Source organism: Thalassophryne amazonica, chromosome 17 (genome assembly GCF_902500255.1).
Source record: "Thalassophryne amazonica chromosome 17, fThaAma1.1, whole genome shotgun sequence".
NCBI classification, from domain to species: Eukaryota; Metazoa; Chordata; class Actinopteri; order Batrachoidiformes; family Batrachoididae; genus Thalassophryne; species Thalassophryne amazonica.
Window position 1 is genome coordinate 5,323,189 of NC_047119.1, and position 19,546 is coordinate 5,342,734.

Below are 19,546 nucleotides of genomic sequence, written 5' to 3' on the forward strand. Positions count from 1 at the left end.
GACTGTGCATCAATAACTGGAATTTAAAAAAAGGTACTTTGCTTCTCGTTAAAGAGTTGAAGCGGAGCTGCTACTGCTGTGATGGCAGCTGTTTTTTAGGGCTTTGTATCTATTACTATTAATTCAACACATTTACACTGTTGTTCTTATTTAACTTTAACTAAAACAATTGTTTGATTTTAAGTTTTAATTTGTATCACAGGACTTCAAATCTATTCAATAATATTGAAAAGTCACTTTGTTGCCATACAACATCCTGATCAAACTTACAGTTGAGGCCAAAGGTTTACATACCCTGGCAGAATATTTGTTTTTTGTTTTTTTTTCCCCTCTATGGGACATCTGCATGGAGGAGACAGTTCTCAAAAACTGAGTGACTGTGCAAGACGGAGATGAGTGAGGAAAGCCACCAAGACATCCAGACAACCAAGAAGAAGTTACAGGCTTCTCTGCCTGTGATTGGAGAAATTGTGCATAGTGTATGTTTTGCATTTTGTATCCCCAGGTATGCATGCTCATGATGAAGTGGTACAGAGGAGGATTTTATTAAAAAGAAGACCTGAAATGTCAGCTACAATTTGCCAGAAGGTACATCTGACATGTAAGCCTATATTTGATTTTTGGTGAAAGAAAACCCTCCTCTGTACCATTTCATCATGAAGCTGTATAACTGGTGATACAAAATGCAAAACATACACTGTGCACAATTTCTCCAATCACAGGCAGAGAAGCCTGTAACTTCTTCTTGGTTGTCTGGGTGTCTTGGTGGCTTTCCTCACTCTTCTACTTCTCGCACAGTTACTCAGTTTTTGATAAATGTCTCCTCCATGCAGATGTCCCATAGAGTGCCACACTGTTTGTATTTCTTTGTAATTCTTATAAATAAAGTCCAACACATATTCAGTGGCGGCTTTACCATCAGAGAGCCTCATCCACAACTACCACAAAAAACTCCAAGCTGTCACTGATGTTAAAGGGGACAACACATGGTTTTAAGAACAAGGGTATGTAAACTTTTGATCCGGGTCATTTGGGTAATTTCTGTTGTCATTATGATTTAAAAAGAGTAAACACAGTTGTCTGACAATAAATGACTTCACACAACCACTAACCATGAGTAAGAAAATGTTCTTATGTTGTCATTCATATTCTCTGAAAAATGGCCAAAAGAAACAAATATTCTGCCGGGGTATTTAAACTTTTGGCCTCAACTGTAAGTAAACTGGATTTTACGTAAGTTTGGTCAGGATATTGGGTCGTGTAAATGCATTGAATTAAGCATCAATGTAGCAGAATATGAGCTGGGCAGGGGTGGTGGCCAAGTGATTAGTGTGCTTGGGTTCAGTGCAGAAGGTTCCCAGTTCAAACCCCACCCCTGCCACATTTCTCCATGTAATGTGGAGTTGCGTCTGGAAGGGCGTCTGGCATAAATCCTGTGTTGGATGCTTTTCTTGTGAAATTGAGTAGGATTTACTTTAAATATTTTTTGGTGATACGTGTATAACTCATCATTTGGCGTGTTATTACTAAATCCAACACATTTCAACTGTTGCTTTTATTAACATGTGCTTATTATTTTTTTAAGTTCCGTTAATGTATTCAATACTTTTTAATCATAAACGTAGAACTTAAAATCTACTAAATGATGTGTCACTTTGTTGCCACAATTTTTTTAAGTAACCATTGGTCAAATTTTTTACAGCGTAGAGTACAATTGATGAAAGTCAACCATAGCGACAGAGAATGTTAATCCCTGGGTGATTCCGTGTTTGACAATATGAATGAATAACAATAATCAATCCATTCAACTATACCCACTCACATCAAGGGTCGCAGGGGGCTGGAGCCTATCCCAACATCCCAACAGTCACAGGACATGAGGCAGTGTACATCCTGGACAGGACGGCAGTCTATCACAAGGCCACATGTAGACAAACAAACACATCTACACCCGCACACACACACATACGGACAATTGAAAGTTTCCAATCCATCTAACCTGCATGTTTTTGGATGTGGGAGAAAGCCGGAGCACCCGGAAGGAACCCCCACAAACACAGGGAGAACATGCAAACTCCACACAGGTGGGAAGCGAACCCACAGCCTTCTTGCTGTGAGGCAACAGTGCTAACCACTAATCTACCGTGCTGCCCTGAATGACAAATAATCTCATATTAAATCTTTAAAGTCTTTTTTTTATTAAAATATATTTTAAACTGGAAATTATGTCTTAAAGATCCCTGGTGATCTGGTGAATTTTTAAAGTTTAAAGTGTCCATGCCACGCCATGAAGTTTTTACATATTCTTGAAGAATAAAAAAAAGCTTTTTCCACATGTTGTCTTTGTTTTTTACCATAAAATTTCACTGAACAGGGATTTAGACGTTTCGTTACCCATCTGAGAATTTGAATTTACCGCCTCCGAGTTGACCTACTTTTTCGCTGCGACGGATGTGACGTCATTCAAGTAAATGTGTCGCAGCACGGCTCTGTTTACCAATACAGCAGACACGGACAGTGAAGGCATATTGAGCGATTATAGTGAAGATTTAAGTGACATATCGATTGTTTTTGAAGAAGATGAGGAAGTTTCTGATGAAGGGATTGATGGTGAAAATAATGACGGCTCCAAAACATGTATGTTCCAGCCGAACGTGACAGAAAGAGGATGTGAAGCGCAGCTGTCAGGGAATGACAACAACAGCGCTGTCGGATATAAGCTGCTTACAAAACACAGAATGTTTCTGTGTAGGCTCTCAGCTGTCCAGGTGGTTTCCATAGTAGAGAAGCTTGAATCTTCGACTGGACTGGGTTGCTTGACGCTTTGTTCACTCACCACCTTTTCTTATAAATGATTATTTATTCCTGGCACGGTGTGTTTGTGTATGAAAAAATTATTTCAGCAGCACAGCGTGCTTAAATTCAGGAGTTTGTTCTAAAATCATTGAAAATAAAGTTTCTGTACATTTTGTATATATTTATATGTACATATTCGTGTCATATCCAGTCAGAGCTGCGTGTCGTCAGAGCGAGCTGCAAAAAGTTTGTACCTGAGTTTTCAGAGGTGGTGTTTGTAGTTGCCATCTGCCACGCCAGTGTTTGCCAACCCGGACAGTGGGAATACCACCTCAACCGGCAACTTAGCCCCGCGACTGGACAGCAACAACGTCCGAGGCCCGCCCAACGTGGTGAATTCACTGAGGCCGCGCGCTGCATCATTAAAGCCGCGCATCACGAGTGCCGCTTCCCCGAGGCCTCGTGCAGCCACCGCGGATCCATCAGCGCGGAAACACCGAGGCCGCGCGGCACCAGCACAGTGCAGATCCATCCCGGTGACAAACAATGCAGGCTGTTAACATCGGCGATCGTCAAGCAGCCCACAAGCCGACCATGGGGCCTAAGAAGGTTCTGACAGCGGAGGAAGGTGACGATATTAAAAAATCTCTGGACTTTCTATCAGAGGAGATTTCTGTTGTGAAGCAGCAACAGAAATCAATCATGGATCTGGTGGAGGAAGTGAAGGCATTACGACTCCAGAACGCCGAGAAAGACCGGCGTCTGGTGCAGCTGGAAAATAGAGTGGCTGAATTGGAGCAGTACACCAGAATCAACGACGTCATCATCACAGGTCTTCACATCAAACCATGGTCCTACACACAGGCGGTAACAGATGAGAGTGGAGGGGAGCACAGTGAACAGGAGGTCAGCTCTGTGGAAAAACAGGTTGTTGATTTCCTCCTATCTAAAGTATAGAAATGGATTTAAATAACATTGAAGCGTGCCACCCTCTGCCCCGGAGAAATGATGGTGATAAACGAACCGTCATCATGAGATTCATCAACAGAAAACACAAAACAGCACTGTTAAAACAAGGAAGAAAACTGAAAGGGACAAACGTATTCATCAATGAACATCTCACCAAACGGAATGACATAATGACTAAGGATAATGATCCATTTATTTCTGCCCAGGAGCTCTGTCTAGATACATTTAATTATAATAACTCTGCTAACCACCCCTTCGAATCTGAAAATGATCCTGATACCTTTTTCAGTGAGAATATTGTGAGACAGTGCAAATATTTTACAGAAGAACAATTCAAAAATTATAAAATCAATGATGAAGATTTTTCAATTATACATTTCAACAGCAAAAGTCTTTCTCGTAATCTGTCCACTATTAATGATTGTTTGAAAACATCCAAAAAATGTTTTTCAGTTATTGCAATTTCAGAAACATGGTTAAATGAGGATAATAAAGATCTGGTATATCTTGATGGTTATGAATTGTTCCTGGTTAATAGGCAGACGAGAAGGGGCAGAGGCGATGCATTGTATGTAAGGTCAGATTATAACTGTAAACTCATTAACAACACGTCATTTACAGTGGACAACATCATGGAATGTGTTACCATAGAAATTACATCTATAAACTCCAAAAACATAGTTGTTAGTTGTATTTACAGAGCTCCTGGGACAAATATTGACACCTTTGAAGACATTATCTTAGGAATGTACAACAAAATCAACAGAAATAAGCATTTATTTGTCTGTGGAGATTTCATATAGATTTTTTAAACCCTCACAATCATCCACAAATTACCTCATTTATAAACACCTTGTACTGTTTAGGACTGTTTCCAACCATCATTCATCCTAGCAGAATAACTATGGATACAACAACTCTCATTGACAATATTTTAACTAACGTTATATCCGGTAATCTTAGTGGGGGACTACTGGTCAGTGATATCAGTGATCACTTGCCAGTTTTCTCAGTCTTTGCATTGGAGGGTTGTTGTATGTATCGAAGCAATATCAAATTCATGAGTAAAAAGTAACACCTGAAACAACTGATAATTTAAGGGAGGATTTATCAAGTCAGAAATGGTCGGATGTTTTTGTTGATGATGTTGACAGGTCATATGATGCTTTCATTTCCATTTTTTCCAGTTTGTATAATAAACACTGTCCATTTGTTGACAAAATATATAGAAATCAATATAGCAACAAACCATGGATAACTAAGGGGCTTCAGAGGGCATGTAAAAAGAAAAACGTACTATATAAACAATTCATAAAACTACGAACTAAGGAAGCTGAAAGTAAGTATAAAACATATAAGAGTAAGTTCATCAATATCATGAGACTCAGTATAAAAAGATATTATAATGAGTTACTTGTCAAAAATAGAAATAACATCAAAAACACATGGAACATATTAAATGAAATAGTAAAAAAGAATAGAGTAACTAGAGATTATCCTTCATTTTTTCAGAGTAACAACTACATCACGATTGATAACGACGAGTCTATTGCTGAACACTTTAATTAATACTTCGTTAATGTGGGTAAAAATCTTGCCAGTAAAATTGACTAATCAACTAAATCAACTAATAACTTCTGGGTAAATAATTCACATTTAACAAATCTGTTTCAATGTTCATTGGTGGTACTCATGAAAGGGAAATACTTGATCTGGTTCATGGTTCAAAAAGTAAGAAATCGACTGATTTTAATAATTTGGATATGGCTTTATTAAAAAAGTTATTGATTGTATAGTAAAACCGTTCAATTATATTTGCAATATGTCACTAAGTACTGGTAAATTTCCTTCTCAAATGAAAACAGCCAAAGTAATTCCTCTGTTTAAAACTGGTGACAAACACACATTTTCTAATTATAGACCTATATCACTCCTGCCACAATTTTCCAAAATTTTGGAAAAAATATTTGCTAAAAGATTAAATGATTATTTACTGAAGCATAACATCATTTGTGAAGAACAATATGGATTCAGAAGGTCTCGAACTACATCACATGCTTTGATGGACTTTGTGGAAAGTATAGCAACTGCAATTGACAATAAACAATACACAACAGGTGTTTTTTTTTTTTATTTACAGAAAGCGTTTGACATAATTAACCATAGAATACTATTAACTAAACTGCAGAAATATGGAATCAGAGGTCTGGCATACGAATGGATAGCTAGTTATTTACAAGGCAGATTTCAGTATGTTCAATTCAATAATACAAATTCTGAACTCAGGGGTGCCACAGGGCTCAGTGCTGGGTCATTTGTTGTTTATAATCTATATAAATGATATAAGTTGGGTGTTGAGTTCACTGAGATGTGTCCTTTTTGCGGATGATATAACTGTGTTCTGTAGCGGTGAAAATCTTGAACAGCTTCTGGACATAGTGGAGAAAGAACTGGAAAAATTTAAGGTTTGGTTTGACGCTAATAAGTTGTCACTCAACCTTGGAAAAACTAAATGTATTATATTTGGAAATAAACAGGCACCCAAATGTAAAAATGTAACTATAAACAATAAGGAAATTGAGTTAGTAACAGAGAATAAATTTTTAGGTGTTATAATTGATAATAAACTTAGCTGGAAACCACATATAAATTATGTGAAATCAAAATTGTCAAAAACTATAGCCATTTTGTATAAAGCCAAAGACCTACTGCCGCAAGAAGGGTTACTTACTTTATATCATTCTCTGATGGTACCATATATGACATACTGTGTTGAGTCATGGGGAAACACAAATCAAATACCAATCCAATATTTCTTTTGCAAAAACGAGCCATACGAATCATCTGCAATAAACATTATCGTGAACCAACTCATTCTGTGTCTTTAAATTTATTAAAATTCATAGATTTGGTCGATTACATTACAATTCAAACTTTGTTTCGAGCGAAAAACCAAGCCTTACCGAGACATGTCCAGAGTCTGTTCCGATTGAGGGAATCCAGATATAGTTTAAGAGGTTGTGCAATTTTTATGAAACCACCAGTAAGAACAAATGTAAATGGTTTTTGTGTCTGTGGTTGGGGTGAGGAAATGGAACAAATGTTCAACAGAGGTTAGAATGAGTGGTACCTTAGTAAGATTTAAGAAACTACTCAAAAAGAACATCATGTCTAAGTATCATAAAGAAGCAAATATAATTTGATTTATAGTGGGACTTATTGTATATTTGAATGTGTGGGTATGTATATGCGTATGTAGATATATAGATATGGGTAGGTGTATATGTATACAAGTGACTGTGTATATGTATGTATATATATATATATATATGTATATATTTATGTTTGTAAAGTATATACGTATGTATATAGGTATATATGGCACAGCCCAAGCAGAGGGTCACCCCCAAGAGCCTGGTCTGCTTGAGGTTTCTTCCTTATAGGGAGTTTTTCCTCACCACAGTTGCCTAGTGCTTGCTCTGGGGGTTGGTAAGGTTAGTCCTTACTGGCGTAAAGTGCCTTGATTCGACTTTCTTGTGATCTGGTACTATATAAATATAATTATAAGCGAATAGTATATTGATGTGTTGTGAAAGTGTAGGAACACGGACCCACAACAGGGGGCGCAAATGAAAGGACAATGGAGGAAGTCAAATAGCACTTTTACTGTTGTGAAATAAGCACAACAAACACAACCGATTACAATAATAGACAATAAAGTCGAATCACAAAGGTGTCATGTGGGCAGGCTCGAAGATAGGAGACGTCTGTCCAAAGCAGAACCGGAACCACACGATTTCCTCCGCCACCGAACCCCGGGAATACTGGAGCCGCCAAGTCCCGAACTCCCAGGTGGCCACTGCCTCTGCTTGTCGGATCTGGTACTGCTGGTGAGGAACAGAAACAGTCAGATGTGGGTGTGCCTGCACCCAGCAACACGTATGGTGGAAAAACCACCTCCACCTCTCGTCAGGAAAGCACTGTTAGTGCAGGAATGTGAGTACTTATCCAAAGGGTCCAATACTGTTGTGAAAGTGTAGGAACACGGACCCACAACAGGGGGCGCAAATGAACGGACAATGGAGGAAGTCAAATAACAACACTTTACTGTTGTGAAGAAGCACAACCAATACAGCGAATTACAATTGTAGACAAGTAGTCAATTTACAAAAAATGTGTCACGTGGGCAGGCTCGAAGATAAGAGACGTCCGTCCAAAGCAGAACCGGAACCACACGATTTCCTCCGCCACCGAACCCCGGGAATACTGGAGCCGCCAAGTCCCGAACACCCAGGTGGCCACTGCCTCCGCTTGTCGGATCTGGTACTGCTGGCGAGGAACAAAACAGATAGGGGTGCGTGTGCACCAGCAACACGTATGGTGGGAAAACCACCTCCACCTCTCGTCCGAAAAAGAAACACAATATCTGCTGTCCAACACACACAAGCAACAGATATTACTATCAGGAAGTCAACACAGTCAGCTGAGATCGTTACCTCCTTGGTAGAGCGATATCTCGGCAAAGAGGTGGAGATGTCGTCCTGCTGATATACCACTGAAGATCAGATGAGTGGTGACAGCTGTCGTAGGTGATAAGTGACAGCTGTCACCCCGGCTGCTCCTGTGAGGCGGCAGCACCCTCTGGTGCCTGGAGCCCGCACTCCAGGCAGGGTGCCCTCTGGTGGTGGTGGGCCAGCAGTACCTCCTCTTCAGCGGCCCACACAACACAATACAGTCTCCTGCTGTTCTACTCACTATCTGCGTGAAGGCAAAAAAGTATTTATGGTCAAAAGACAACACGATTGGCTGGATACGTTACCTCCTCGGTAGAGCGATATCTCGGCAAAGAAGTGGAGATGACGTCTTGCTGATATACCGCTGCGGATCAGATGATTGGTAACAGCTGTCGTAGGTGACAGCTGTCACCCCGGCTGCTCCTGTGAGGTGGCAGCGCCCTCTGGTGCCTGGAGCCCGCACTCCAGGCAGGGTGCCCTCTGGTGGTGGTGGGCCAGCAGTACCTCCTCTTCAGCGGCCCACACAACATTGATGTGTATGTCTGTGTGTCGACATGTAGTAGTGAATTTGTATTTATGTAAATATGACTGATTAGAATTGTTGGACTTGTACTAGCAGGGGTGGGCGCTAATAAGCTTTGCTTCAGCCCACACCCTTTCGGACTCACTAGTTTTGTCTGTGTTTGTTTGTGGAATTGTTCATTTTTTTCTATCTGAATATTTTGTGTGCCGAATAAAAAAAACTTTGTCACTTTGTCACTTTAATCATTTATAAGTCCGTTTCTTGTGATTGCTAATTCTTCACTTTTTACTCAAAGCAAATGATTGCAAATCTTTATCTGAAAAGCTGCAGACCCACATGGGATGGGGGGAAAAAGATTTCTAAATAAAAGAAAATTTTACTTCTATGTCTGTTGTCAAATTTTATCAGGCATAATATTGCAGAAAAATGTTTATGCTAAATGGAGACTTTCCTGTCTAAAATACACATATAGAAGAACATCTGTAATCATAAATTGTATCACATCTAATCTACTTTGAATGTACAGAAGTATGAACAAAAAATGCTGTTCAGTTTACATGCATATGTATATATTTGGAAAACACAAAAATGTCAATGTTCTGTTTTTTGTTTTTTTTTTGCAGGTGCTCATGTGAACACCTGAAAAATTCAAATTCTCAGATTGGTAACGAAACGTCTAAATCCTTGTTCAGTGTAATTTCATGGTAAAAAACAAAGACAACATGTGGAAAACGCTTTTTTATTCTTCAAGAATATGTAAAAACGTCATGGCATGGCAGGGACACTTTAAGTGTGCAGCAGCTCCAGCACTGATACCTCTGAGCACAGGAGGTTTGATTAGGTATAATAAATTACCTTTACAGAAGATTGAAGGTCTGAAATGGTCTGAACCCTGTTCCCGGTATCAGGATCCCACAGCTGAAAAATATGATTAAGGAAACTCAAGCACGAGGTACAAACACAGTGGGCCTGTTTTACTAACATCCCAGATAACGAGTGCCGAATCGTGTGCACTAAACAAACACTGGCACGCTGGGGTGTAGACAGTTTTGCAGGTGACTTTGTAAGACTAATTGCGCAGTTTATAATAGGTGGTAACGCAAAATAGACAGCAGTATGTAGATGAGGATTTTGTGCGCTAATGGCCTTAAGTGAAAAATTAAATTAAATCAGCCAAATGTAGGTATGCTCCTTCTGCTTCTTTATGCATGAACTCTGCCACATAACTGAGCTTGTTCATGTATTGCCAATAAAAATAAAAAAAAAATCTCAGATTTGAGAAATTTAATTTTTGGTCCATTCACAGTACTTAAGCAGATAGGTGAACAATTATTCTGCGTTCTGCCAGTGGAATGCACCATAATTACAGGTAAACCTCATTAAGTCGCTTTTCAGTTTTACTCACGGTTGATTTGTGGACCCCGTAAATTTAGACTACTCTATAATAGTCAATTTTGTTTTGGCCGTTTTTGGGAAGAATCGTCAATGCAGATGATTCTGGACAACGATTTCTTCATCTGGAGTGGGTTCAGAATCTTTTTCTTCCTCCTGCGACGACTGCGCGTCAGCAATGAGGACTTCATCAGGGCGGACATTTGTGGATGATTCAAAGTTTTTGGATGTGACCTTTCTCTTTAGAGCCTTCCTGCCGGTTCAGATCAGACTGGAATTTATACACGTGCCTGACAAACTTCAAATCATCCACAATCATCTGAAATGGTCGAAACTAATGTAATACGACAAGGTAAGCTGAGTTTAAGTGTTTTTCGTCAACCTCATTAACTCATGGTTTCAGATAACTCGCGGACTGGTTTTGTGGACCCCAACTAGTTAGCAGGATTCACCTGTATTTGGCGGTGCTTAAATACCGTTGATGAAAGTATAATTAAATGCCAAACAGCAGTTTTTCTGTGTTTGTTTGTCTGCCTCCAATAGAGCGTGTGGCTTTTCCTTGGCGCTGTGTGAGGATACACTGAGACTTCGGTCTGACGACGCAGTGAGCAGCGACGTGTGTCCATTATCACAGGTGAAGGTCGTTATGGCTGTTATTTGTTGGGAATGGCCCCTCAGCTCCTGCAACTTCTCACCAGTCTAGAAAAAAAAAGAAACCAGCAATTGTCTTCTTGTTCATCACTGCACAATGCACAGGAAATGTTTTCTGACGACGTGTTCATTTTACAGCTGATACCACATTCACCTCAACATTCCAAACCAAAACAAGACCGTCGTCCCCCGCTGAGGCACACCTGGAAACACACCAGGACAGATATGAGCTAGAACTTTCATGTAGACTTATGTGAGAAAAAAAAAAAAAATTAAAAAGTACAGATTTGTTTTTCACCAGTAACAGAGGAAAAACCTGAAAGTTCTGGGAGACTTTCACAGGGTCCAACGTATGAAAGTGGCTTTGGGTTTCCTGAAGGACACTAACAAATCCTGCTTGGGTTTCACTCTTCAAAGAAGCAGGAACTTTTGGTAGGGTTCAATATAAGGTCAAATGGCAGTTAAAAAAACCCATTTTGGAGCACATTTTGAGGTTTCAAGCAGCCCAATTCTACTGCAGGACTCCGCAGTGGAAATGGGGCTTTGACAACAAAAAAAAAAAAAAGGAAAAAGGTGAACTTTCTGTATTTCTGGACAAAGTGACTTACCAGAAGAACGGAGATGTGGCAAAGGATATATTTTTGGGTTGTGTATGATGAGTACTTTTCAACGGGATTGGAACTTTGACCCCCAGTGAATATGTAGACAAAACAATTTTGGGGGCCTGTGACATCAAGTGAAGGAGTTCAAGTACTTTGGGGTCTTGTTTCTGAGTAAGTGTGAGATTGACAGGTGGTGTTGCCTCAGACTGTTGTAAAGCTTCTGTGTTAAACCTGGGCTATTTTCCCGTTCACACTACCTGTCTGTGTCCTTGGATAAGACAATTCATCTGCATTATCTCAGTTCTCCCAGCTCTAACATGGCTTCCCTTGGCTGGGGAAATAGCCTGCATTGGCCCGGGGTCCTGTCCAGGGGGAGTCACAGACTTATCCACTTCACACTACGGAATCCAGACATAAGCACCAACAATAACAGACCTCAGGGCTGAAACAGGACTTAATTCTTCCGTTGAACTGGGAAACCAAGCCAGATTTGTTCAGTATCGTTCAAATAACCCAAAACCATTTTCAAGCCTGTCTTGGTCCTGTGAAAGTGTAATAGAACACGAGGATTGTTCCTCTATTACAGATCTTATCACTGGTAAGTCAGCATGAGTACTGAAACATGCAATATTAGGATTCATTTCTTGTAGGGCCAGCTCAACCTAAATAATAATAAGAATAAGAATGATAAATAAATAAATAAACAAGAGCACCGTGCTTGTAGAGCACAAACCTCTGCCAACACTACATTCCAATTACACAAATTTTTACCTTGGAAAAATTTTCAAGGTCAAAGTCGTGTTAGAAGTGTCTTTTCATAAGCTAAAATATTATAAATACTACAAAATACAGATCAAAAGGGGGACTGGCCTCCGCCAGGGCTGCACCTTGTCACCAATCCTGTTTGTGATATTCATGGACAGGATATCGAGGCGTAGTCAGGGGGAGGAGGGTCTTCAGTTTGGTGGGCTCAGAGTCTCCTCGCTGCTTTTTGCAGATAATGTGGTCCTGTTGGCTTCATCTGCCTGTGACCTCTAACACTCACTGGATCACTTCGCAGCCGAGTGTGAAGCGGCTGGGATGAGGATCAGCACCTCTAAATCTTAGGTCATGGTTCTCAGCAGGAATGAATGAATGAATGAACTGAATGAATTTATTCAGCACACACACACACACATATACTTAACAACAAAACTCGTGAATCAAAATGAGGAAACCAATGAATTGCCTACTCCGGGTAGGGAATGAGGTCTTGTCCCAAGTGAAGGAGTTCAAGGACTTCGGGGTCTTGTTCACGAGTGAGGGGACGATGGAGTATGAGATTGGCCGGAGAATCTGCGCAGTAGGGGCGGGTGTGCTTTCACTCTACCATACTGTTGTGACAAAAAGGCTGCTGAGCCAAAAGGCAAAGCTTTCGATCTACTAGTCAATCTTCATCTCTACTCTCACCTATGGTCATGAGGGTTGGGTCATGACCGAAAGAACTAGATCGCAGATACAAGTGGCCGAAATGGGCTTCCTCAGGAGGGTGACTGGCAGGGGCGGTCCTGGAAGCGGGCCGACCGGGCAGCCGCCCAGGGCGGCATCGCGGGGGGGGGGGGGCACGGACCGTGCGGGCAAAAAAAAAAAAAAAAAAAAAAAAAAAAAAAAAAACCCTGTCCAAAAAAAAAAAAAAAAAAAAAAAAACTGGGGGGGGGGGTGGGGGGGTTCGTGGTTACAACGCGCTCAACTTTTGTTCAGAATCAGCTTCTTATCACTGGTAATGACGCGGCTTTCCTCTCACTCAAACCCACAGCTTCACAGTGCTTTAAACTGTGTGGACGCTGAGCGCCCACAGAGTTCAATAGTGACACAAAGACTGCAGCGAAACGAGACGAGTCATTGGATAAATGCTGGGCTTTGTCCCGCCCATCGGAACGCTCAGCGGTCTGGGGGTCTATGGGGCAGTGGGCGGGCCTCGGCTGGCCCGGACGCTCAGCTTCTGCATGATGATTGGATGATCTGTCTGAGGCTGAATCCCTTTTTGATTGACAGCAAAATGAGCGAATCAGCGATCTTTTGGTGTAAACATCCGTGGGAGCATTTTTTAATTTTCATTCTGTTCTGAGTTGAACCGGAGACTTTCCTAATGCTCTTAGCGGCATTTTCTTTGTTAAAAACGACTAGCAACAAATCAAGCTTCTATTTCTGGTGTTTTTTGTTTTTTTTTTGTAGGTGCTTGTGTTTGGAGACTGACTTCTATCACTATTTTCTGACTTCTATCGCAGTTTCTGTCCCTAGCCGAGCATGCGGGTTGCTGCCTGAGCTCCTTCAACGTCACACAGCCCTCACAGGCGGACCACTTCCAACGAGCCCCTCGCGCCAGTAGCAAGCTGCACATAATGGCAGACAGTTGAATTGTTGGTGACCGGATCTTTGGCAGGACGCCATTTTTGATCGTCTTCCTTATGAAGAAGCCGTTGGCTGCTTGTATGGCTTCAGCTCTCAATGGTTTGCAGGCCAAGTATAATAGGCAACAGTTCCCCCAGCGTCAATGTTTGTTGCATGTTATGCACACAGCTAGAATCTCGGTTCGTCTCAGCGGGTCTAAATGCTTATTGACGTGCAGAATATTTTTTGCATCACTCTCTGGGTTTGCCACGTTTTTCTCAAAATCCACAAAGAGGATGTCTTTTCTTGAGTCTGCAGGCTGCTCAAGGTTGCCCAGAAATGCTCCTACTCGATGGAATTTCACATCACGGATAGTGAGCACTGTGGCAAACAATTATGATGCCTCCTGCAAACTTTTGAGATGATCATTGCAGATAAGTCCATGGATGATGACACATTAGACTGTGCCAATGTCTTTGTGTTTGTTATTGCAGTAGTCATTAAAACCGGAAATTTGTCTTGAAAATAGCTGTTTGAGTTAATTTGTGGGATTGTGGGTGTTCTGGACGAAGTTAGTGTTTTCATGGGTGGTGGGGCGGAGGTGGTGGCCATGTTAGTGTGCGCGGGGAGGCGCACGCAGGGGGTTTCGCCCGGGGAGTAAATCACTCTAGGACTGCCACTGGTGACTGGTGTCTCCCTTAGAGATAGGGTGAGAAGCTCAGTCGTCTGTGGGGAGCTCGGAGTAGAGCCACTGCTCCTTCACGTAAAAGGAGCCAGCTGAGGTGGTTCGGGCATCTGGTAAGGATGCCCCCAGGGACTAGGTCAATCAATCAATCAATCAATCAATTTTTTTATATAGCGCCAAATCACAACAAACAGTTGCCCCAAGGCGCTTTATATTGTAAGGCAAGGCCATACAATAATTATGTAAAACCCCAACGGTCAAAACGACCCCCTGTGAGCAAGCACTTGGCTACAGTGGGAAGGAAAAACTCCCTTTTAACAGGAAGAAACCTCCAGCAGAACCAGGCTCAGGGAGGGGCAGTCTTCTGCTGGGACTGGTTGGGGCTGAGGGAGAGAACCAGGAAAAAGACATGCTGTGGAGGGGAGCAGAGATCGATCACTAATGATTAAATGCAGAGTGGTGCATACAGAGCAAAAAGAAAGAAACAGTGCATCATGGGAACCCCCGCAGTCTACGTCTATAGCAGCATAACTAAGGGATGGTTCAGGGTCACCTGATCCAGCCCTAACTATAAGCTTTAGCAAAAAGGAAAGTTTTAAGCCTAAGGTGAAGAGATTATATCTCCACACTGGCCTGGGAATGCCTCGGGATCCCCCAGTCAGAGGTGGTCAATGTGGCACGGGAAAGAGAAGTCTGGGGTCACCTGCTGGAGCTGTTGCCCCCCCAACCCGATCCCGGATAAGTAGTTGAAGATGAGTGAATGAGAGAAAATCTCTCATCTGAAAATCCAGATCAAACTTTGTCAGTCAGTAAAGGATAAAGGATACCATCCTACACAACGCTCTCAAATATGAAAGAAATCTGATCTTTTTTGACAGTTATGAATTTGTGAAAAATCGTTCAATGTTAAAGATATGGATTTTTCCAATTTTACAAGATTTTTCCTGACTTTGATCTTTGACCTTGAAAATTGAATCACTTCTTGCCTATCAGGGTATGAATGTTCAGTAAAAAAAAAAAAATCATAACATATATGTTAAGTTGTGGGCTCCAAACATACAGACAAATAAATAACAAACAGGGCTGAAAACATAACCTCTTCCAACTTCGTTGGTGGAGATAATAAATTGTTTTGGGATTTAACACGTTCACCTGCCCTCTGACCCTCAGCCATCCACACAACCTGCCCCAAAACTAAACAACAGGATGAAAAGATGATAAAAAAGAGTTGAAAAAGGAACGGCTTCGGATACATTTCCAAACATCAAAAGCAATCTGGAGAGAATTTTGGCCTTTGCCCCCGAAAGTAGACCTGTATACGAAGAGGACAAGACCCATAGGAGGGGATTATTACTGGAGGAGACCATGCGTGAAGACACCACCTTCTCCTGACACACACACACACACACACAACACACACACCACACTCCTATCTGGCCACTTATGTAGACTCTCTCTACCATGCCAGTGTGCAGCACACTTCCACAAAGCAAAGAGGAGAGCATGCAAACAGTTCATATGTGGGCATGTATTAGACAGTGGACATCATCAAAAAAAGCTTTGCTGATACTGAAATGTGCACACACACACACACACACAGTGGTGATGATTGGGCTCTTGTCATGCTCTGTAAGTTTGTTGTACGAGAGGATCTCCTGTCAATCACAGAGGGACAGAGGCCAGCCAAGAGTGGAGAAGAGGAGAAAGGTGGGGGGGGGGGGTTACCTGAAGTCATCAATCTGCACCAGAAATCGAACAATGTCAAAATGTCCTTTCAGCACCTGCAGCTCAGTGAACCAGTTTTTGGGCTGTTCCTCTCCAATGCACAACACGGGGCTTTTCTGCAGACATAAGACAGAAAGTGCTGAGACAAACAGACTGTGAAGCTCAGAAATAGAAAACAGAATCAACCAGAGACAGAAGGACCATGAGAGGAGATAAAAGTGCAGCTCAGGTCAAAAATATTATTGTACAGAGGTAACGTTACATCAAGGGTTGCCAATCATCCTGTTTTACTCGTGACGTCCCGTATCTGACTCAAAATGTGTGTCCCCTGCGAATAAGTTACCTGTCCCACCTGTCATCCTATCACAGTATGCTCTCAATCACACATAAAGTAGGTCAAAGCATTAACTCCACAGATCCGTAAGAGCTAAAGCAACCGACAGTGTAGCCAGAGTACCATAGAACTCTGAAAACGAGGCCTACTTTCTGCCGAGAGTTGTGATAATACCACAATGATTCACTTGGGAAGAACAAAAGCAAAGACAATCGTAGTGAACATGTTGGGGCCAAAATGATTTTGGGTGCCTGTGACATCACGTGAAGGAGTTTAAGTACTTTGGAGTCTTCTTTCCGAGTAAGGAAAAAATGGAGTTTAAGTTTGACAGGTTGACAGTTGTAAAGCTTCTGCGTTAGAAAGCAAAGCCCTCAATTGAGAATTAATTTTAATCACTCTCAACCATATGTGCAAACAGTCTGTACAATCATTTGACAGTCTGTAAAACAAAGCAAAATTGGGAAGAACAGAAATTCATACCAATAGAAAACTGATCTGAAACTCTCAAGAACAAATCTGAAACAAATCCCATGATTTTCTTTTTTTTTTTTGCACTGCTTTTTCTTTTTAGAGCTGTTTTTGAATTTCGTTGAGCCCCTGAGGAACAATGACAAATAAAGAATTCTGATTCTGATTCTGATGATGATTAAACATGGCACAGAAATGTAAGATAAGTAAGAACAGGACAAATTAATCTGATCGTCTTTGTGTCATGGTGGCAGCTCGTCATTCTCCTCCTGCCTGAGTCACCTGCATTTCTATGCAAAACAAATACAGACAATAACACAGGTTGTTAATAAAGACTATAGGTTCAATAAGAAGTAAACATACAGGATGTGCTTGTTTTGTTATGATTTGGTCAGAGATGGAACAGCATCGACTGATTACCAATACTCCTTTTCATATAGTTACTATGTTACATAGCAATGACAAACACTATTGAACGCATTGACATACAATGAAGGCCAGAAGACACTACTGGAAGAGAACACAGTCTGTTCACAGTGCAAATACAAAAAGGTACATTAGAGAAAGAATAAAATGTTCTGACATCCAGAAGGAACACAGAGCAGAACCACAAGCCCTTCTTGTGGAACAGAGTGGCACTAGGTGGTTCATGTATCTGATTAAGATGCCTCCGGGAGGGTTCCATGAGATGGTTCCCACAAATCTCCAACCGAGTGAAGACTCTCAGGTAAATCCAGGTAATACTGGAGGCATTACATAACCTAATTTTCCTGGGAGCAACGCTTGATTGTCCAAGATGAGCTGGAGACAGAAACATGAAGCGGGCAGATGGACAAACATGTGACTGAATGTGAGCTTGTATATTTCGTAAGTATTTTTGTGTGTAACAAGAACAAATAAAAACGAGAACTGATTTCAAAAGTTACATTTGCACTTGGGGTCTGTTATTAAAAAATATCAATGAGAAGTCCAAAGAACAGCCTGTTTAAAAAAAGTTACAAAGCAAAAGGCCTTGTAAGTATGCCCTTTTTGGGCTACTGTATCAACATGGCAGCCTCCATGGGGTGTCCACTCGCACGCTGATATGAAACACTTGTTCGAAGCTCATGAAAACATTAGTTGTTGTTTGCAAGTATGTATTCTCTAACAGATGGTATAAATGCTATATTCCATTTTCTGGTAAAAACACCCCTGAATCCTACACACTGTAGCTTTAATATTTTAGTGACTGAACATGAAATTTTCCTTCAGGTAACTTTTAGAATGATCCAGTTGTCGCAACTCACACTCAAAAAAGTGAATGAGGGGATAATACAAGTTGATTAAATTCGATTAACTTCATTTTTTTTGCTCTTGTGGAACTTATTCCAAAAATCTATTTAATTAACGCTAATGTTTAAATTTTTTGAGTGCAGTATCAAATCGTTCCATGTAGTGACCTATGTATTCAGGCTAAGCAGCACATAGTACACTTAATGTAAAGAAAGTTTTTTTTAATAAGCGGTTATGTAGTTAGCTGCTTACCTTAGCTTCCAGTGCAGCACTGAGACATTACAAGTCAATTGCAGATGAAGGGAAAGCCTCAAATGTTACCTCTGTATGGAGCTGGGACTTCTAATGACAGTTTTGCCTCTTCAGATGTGACAAGAAGTGGTTTACTTGGATTAGCACTATGACATTTTAATTATTAGCTAATGTGACTAAACAGTGTGTTTAGTTATCAGAATCAGAATCGCCTTTATTGTCGTTGTAAATTACATTGCAACGAGATTTGAGTGCAACTCCAAAAGGTGCGTTTTCTGAGGTGCGAGTAATTATTAGCCAAATAAAAGATAATAAATTTAACAAAACATTATTTAAATATATGTACAACTAAAATAAATTGCGGACAAAATATAAAATGTAAAACGAGAAATTATGTACAACTGTGGAATGATACTGCACAGGAAACTATTGCACATGGGTACAGATATTGCACAAGAACTTTGAAAAGTGCAGATTAATGTGGTTTGTTATTCAGTGCAGTGTTTGCTCTGGGGAGAAAGCTGTTCCTGAGTCTGTTTGTCCTAGTTTTGATTGACCTATACCGTCGACCATTACCCCAATAACTGCACCCAGTGTGAAATTCCATACCTGCCAACATTTGAATTTACCAATGTGGGACATCCACGTGTGGCTGCGAGTGCCAAGGGCTCGAAGAATAACAAGGGGGTCTAGGGACATGCCCAGACCCACATAAATGCAGCACTAATGGGCGTCCCGCACACACACACACACACACACACACACGGGACGCGGGACACGGGGTAAATATGGGGACAGTTGGCAGCACTGAAATTCAAGTATGAACTTGAAAAATGTTCTTAGCTAATGTGGCTAGAAGCAGCCAAATTATTTTAGCCACACTGTATTTTTTTTAGCATTTGGGTATGTGGCTAATAGGTATTGCTACTAGCCCAGGTTTGCTATGAGCGTTTTAAGCTCACCAGTTACAATTTTGTTATGTAGCCATTCAGC

At 41.1% G+C, this 19,546-nt stretch overlaps 1 protein-coding gene across 1 annotated transcript in view; it reads right to left on the bottom strand.

The window, feature by feature from the left end:
* Positions 1-19,252, bottom strand: part of LOC117530038 (WD repeat-containing protein 41-like) — a 31,735-nt gene extending 12,483 nt beyond the window's left edge. Inside the window, exons 1-5 of the mRNA XM_034192975.1 lie at positions 19,163-19,252; positions 16,228-16,451; positions 11,000-11,048; positions 10,774-10,893; positions 9,658-9,720 (exon numbers count right to left, since the gene is read on the bottom strand). Of these exons, the coding sequence (XP_034048866.1) occupies positions 9,658-9,720; positions 10,774-10,893; positions 11,000-11,048; positions 16,228-16,451; positions 19,163-19,252 (546 nt within the window). The remainder of the gene's footprint in view (positions 1-9,657; positions 9,721-10,773; positions 10,894-10,999; positions 11,049-16,227; positions 16,452-19,162) is intronic.
* Between the last annotated feature and the right edge of the window lie 294 nt (positions 19,253-19,546).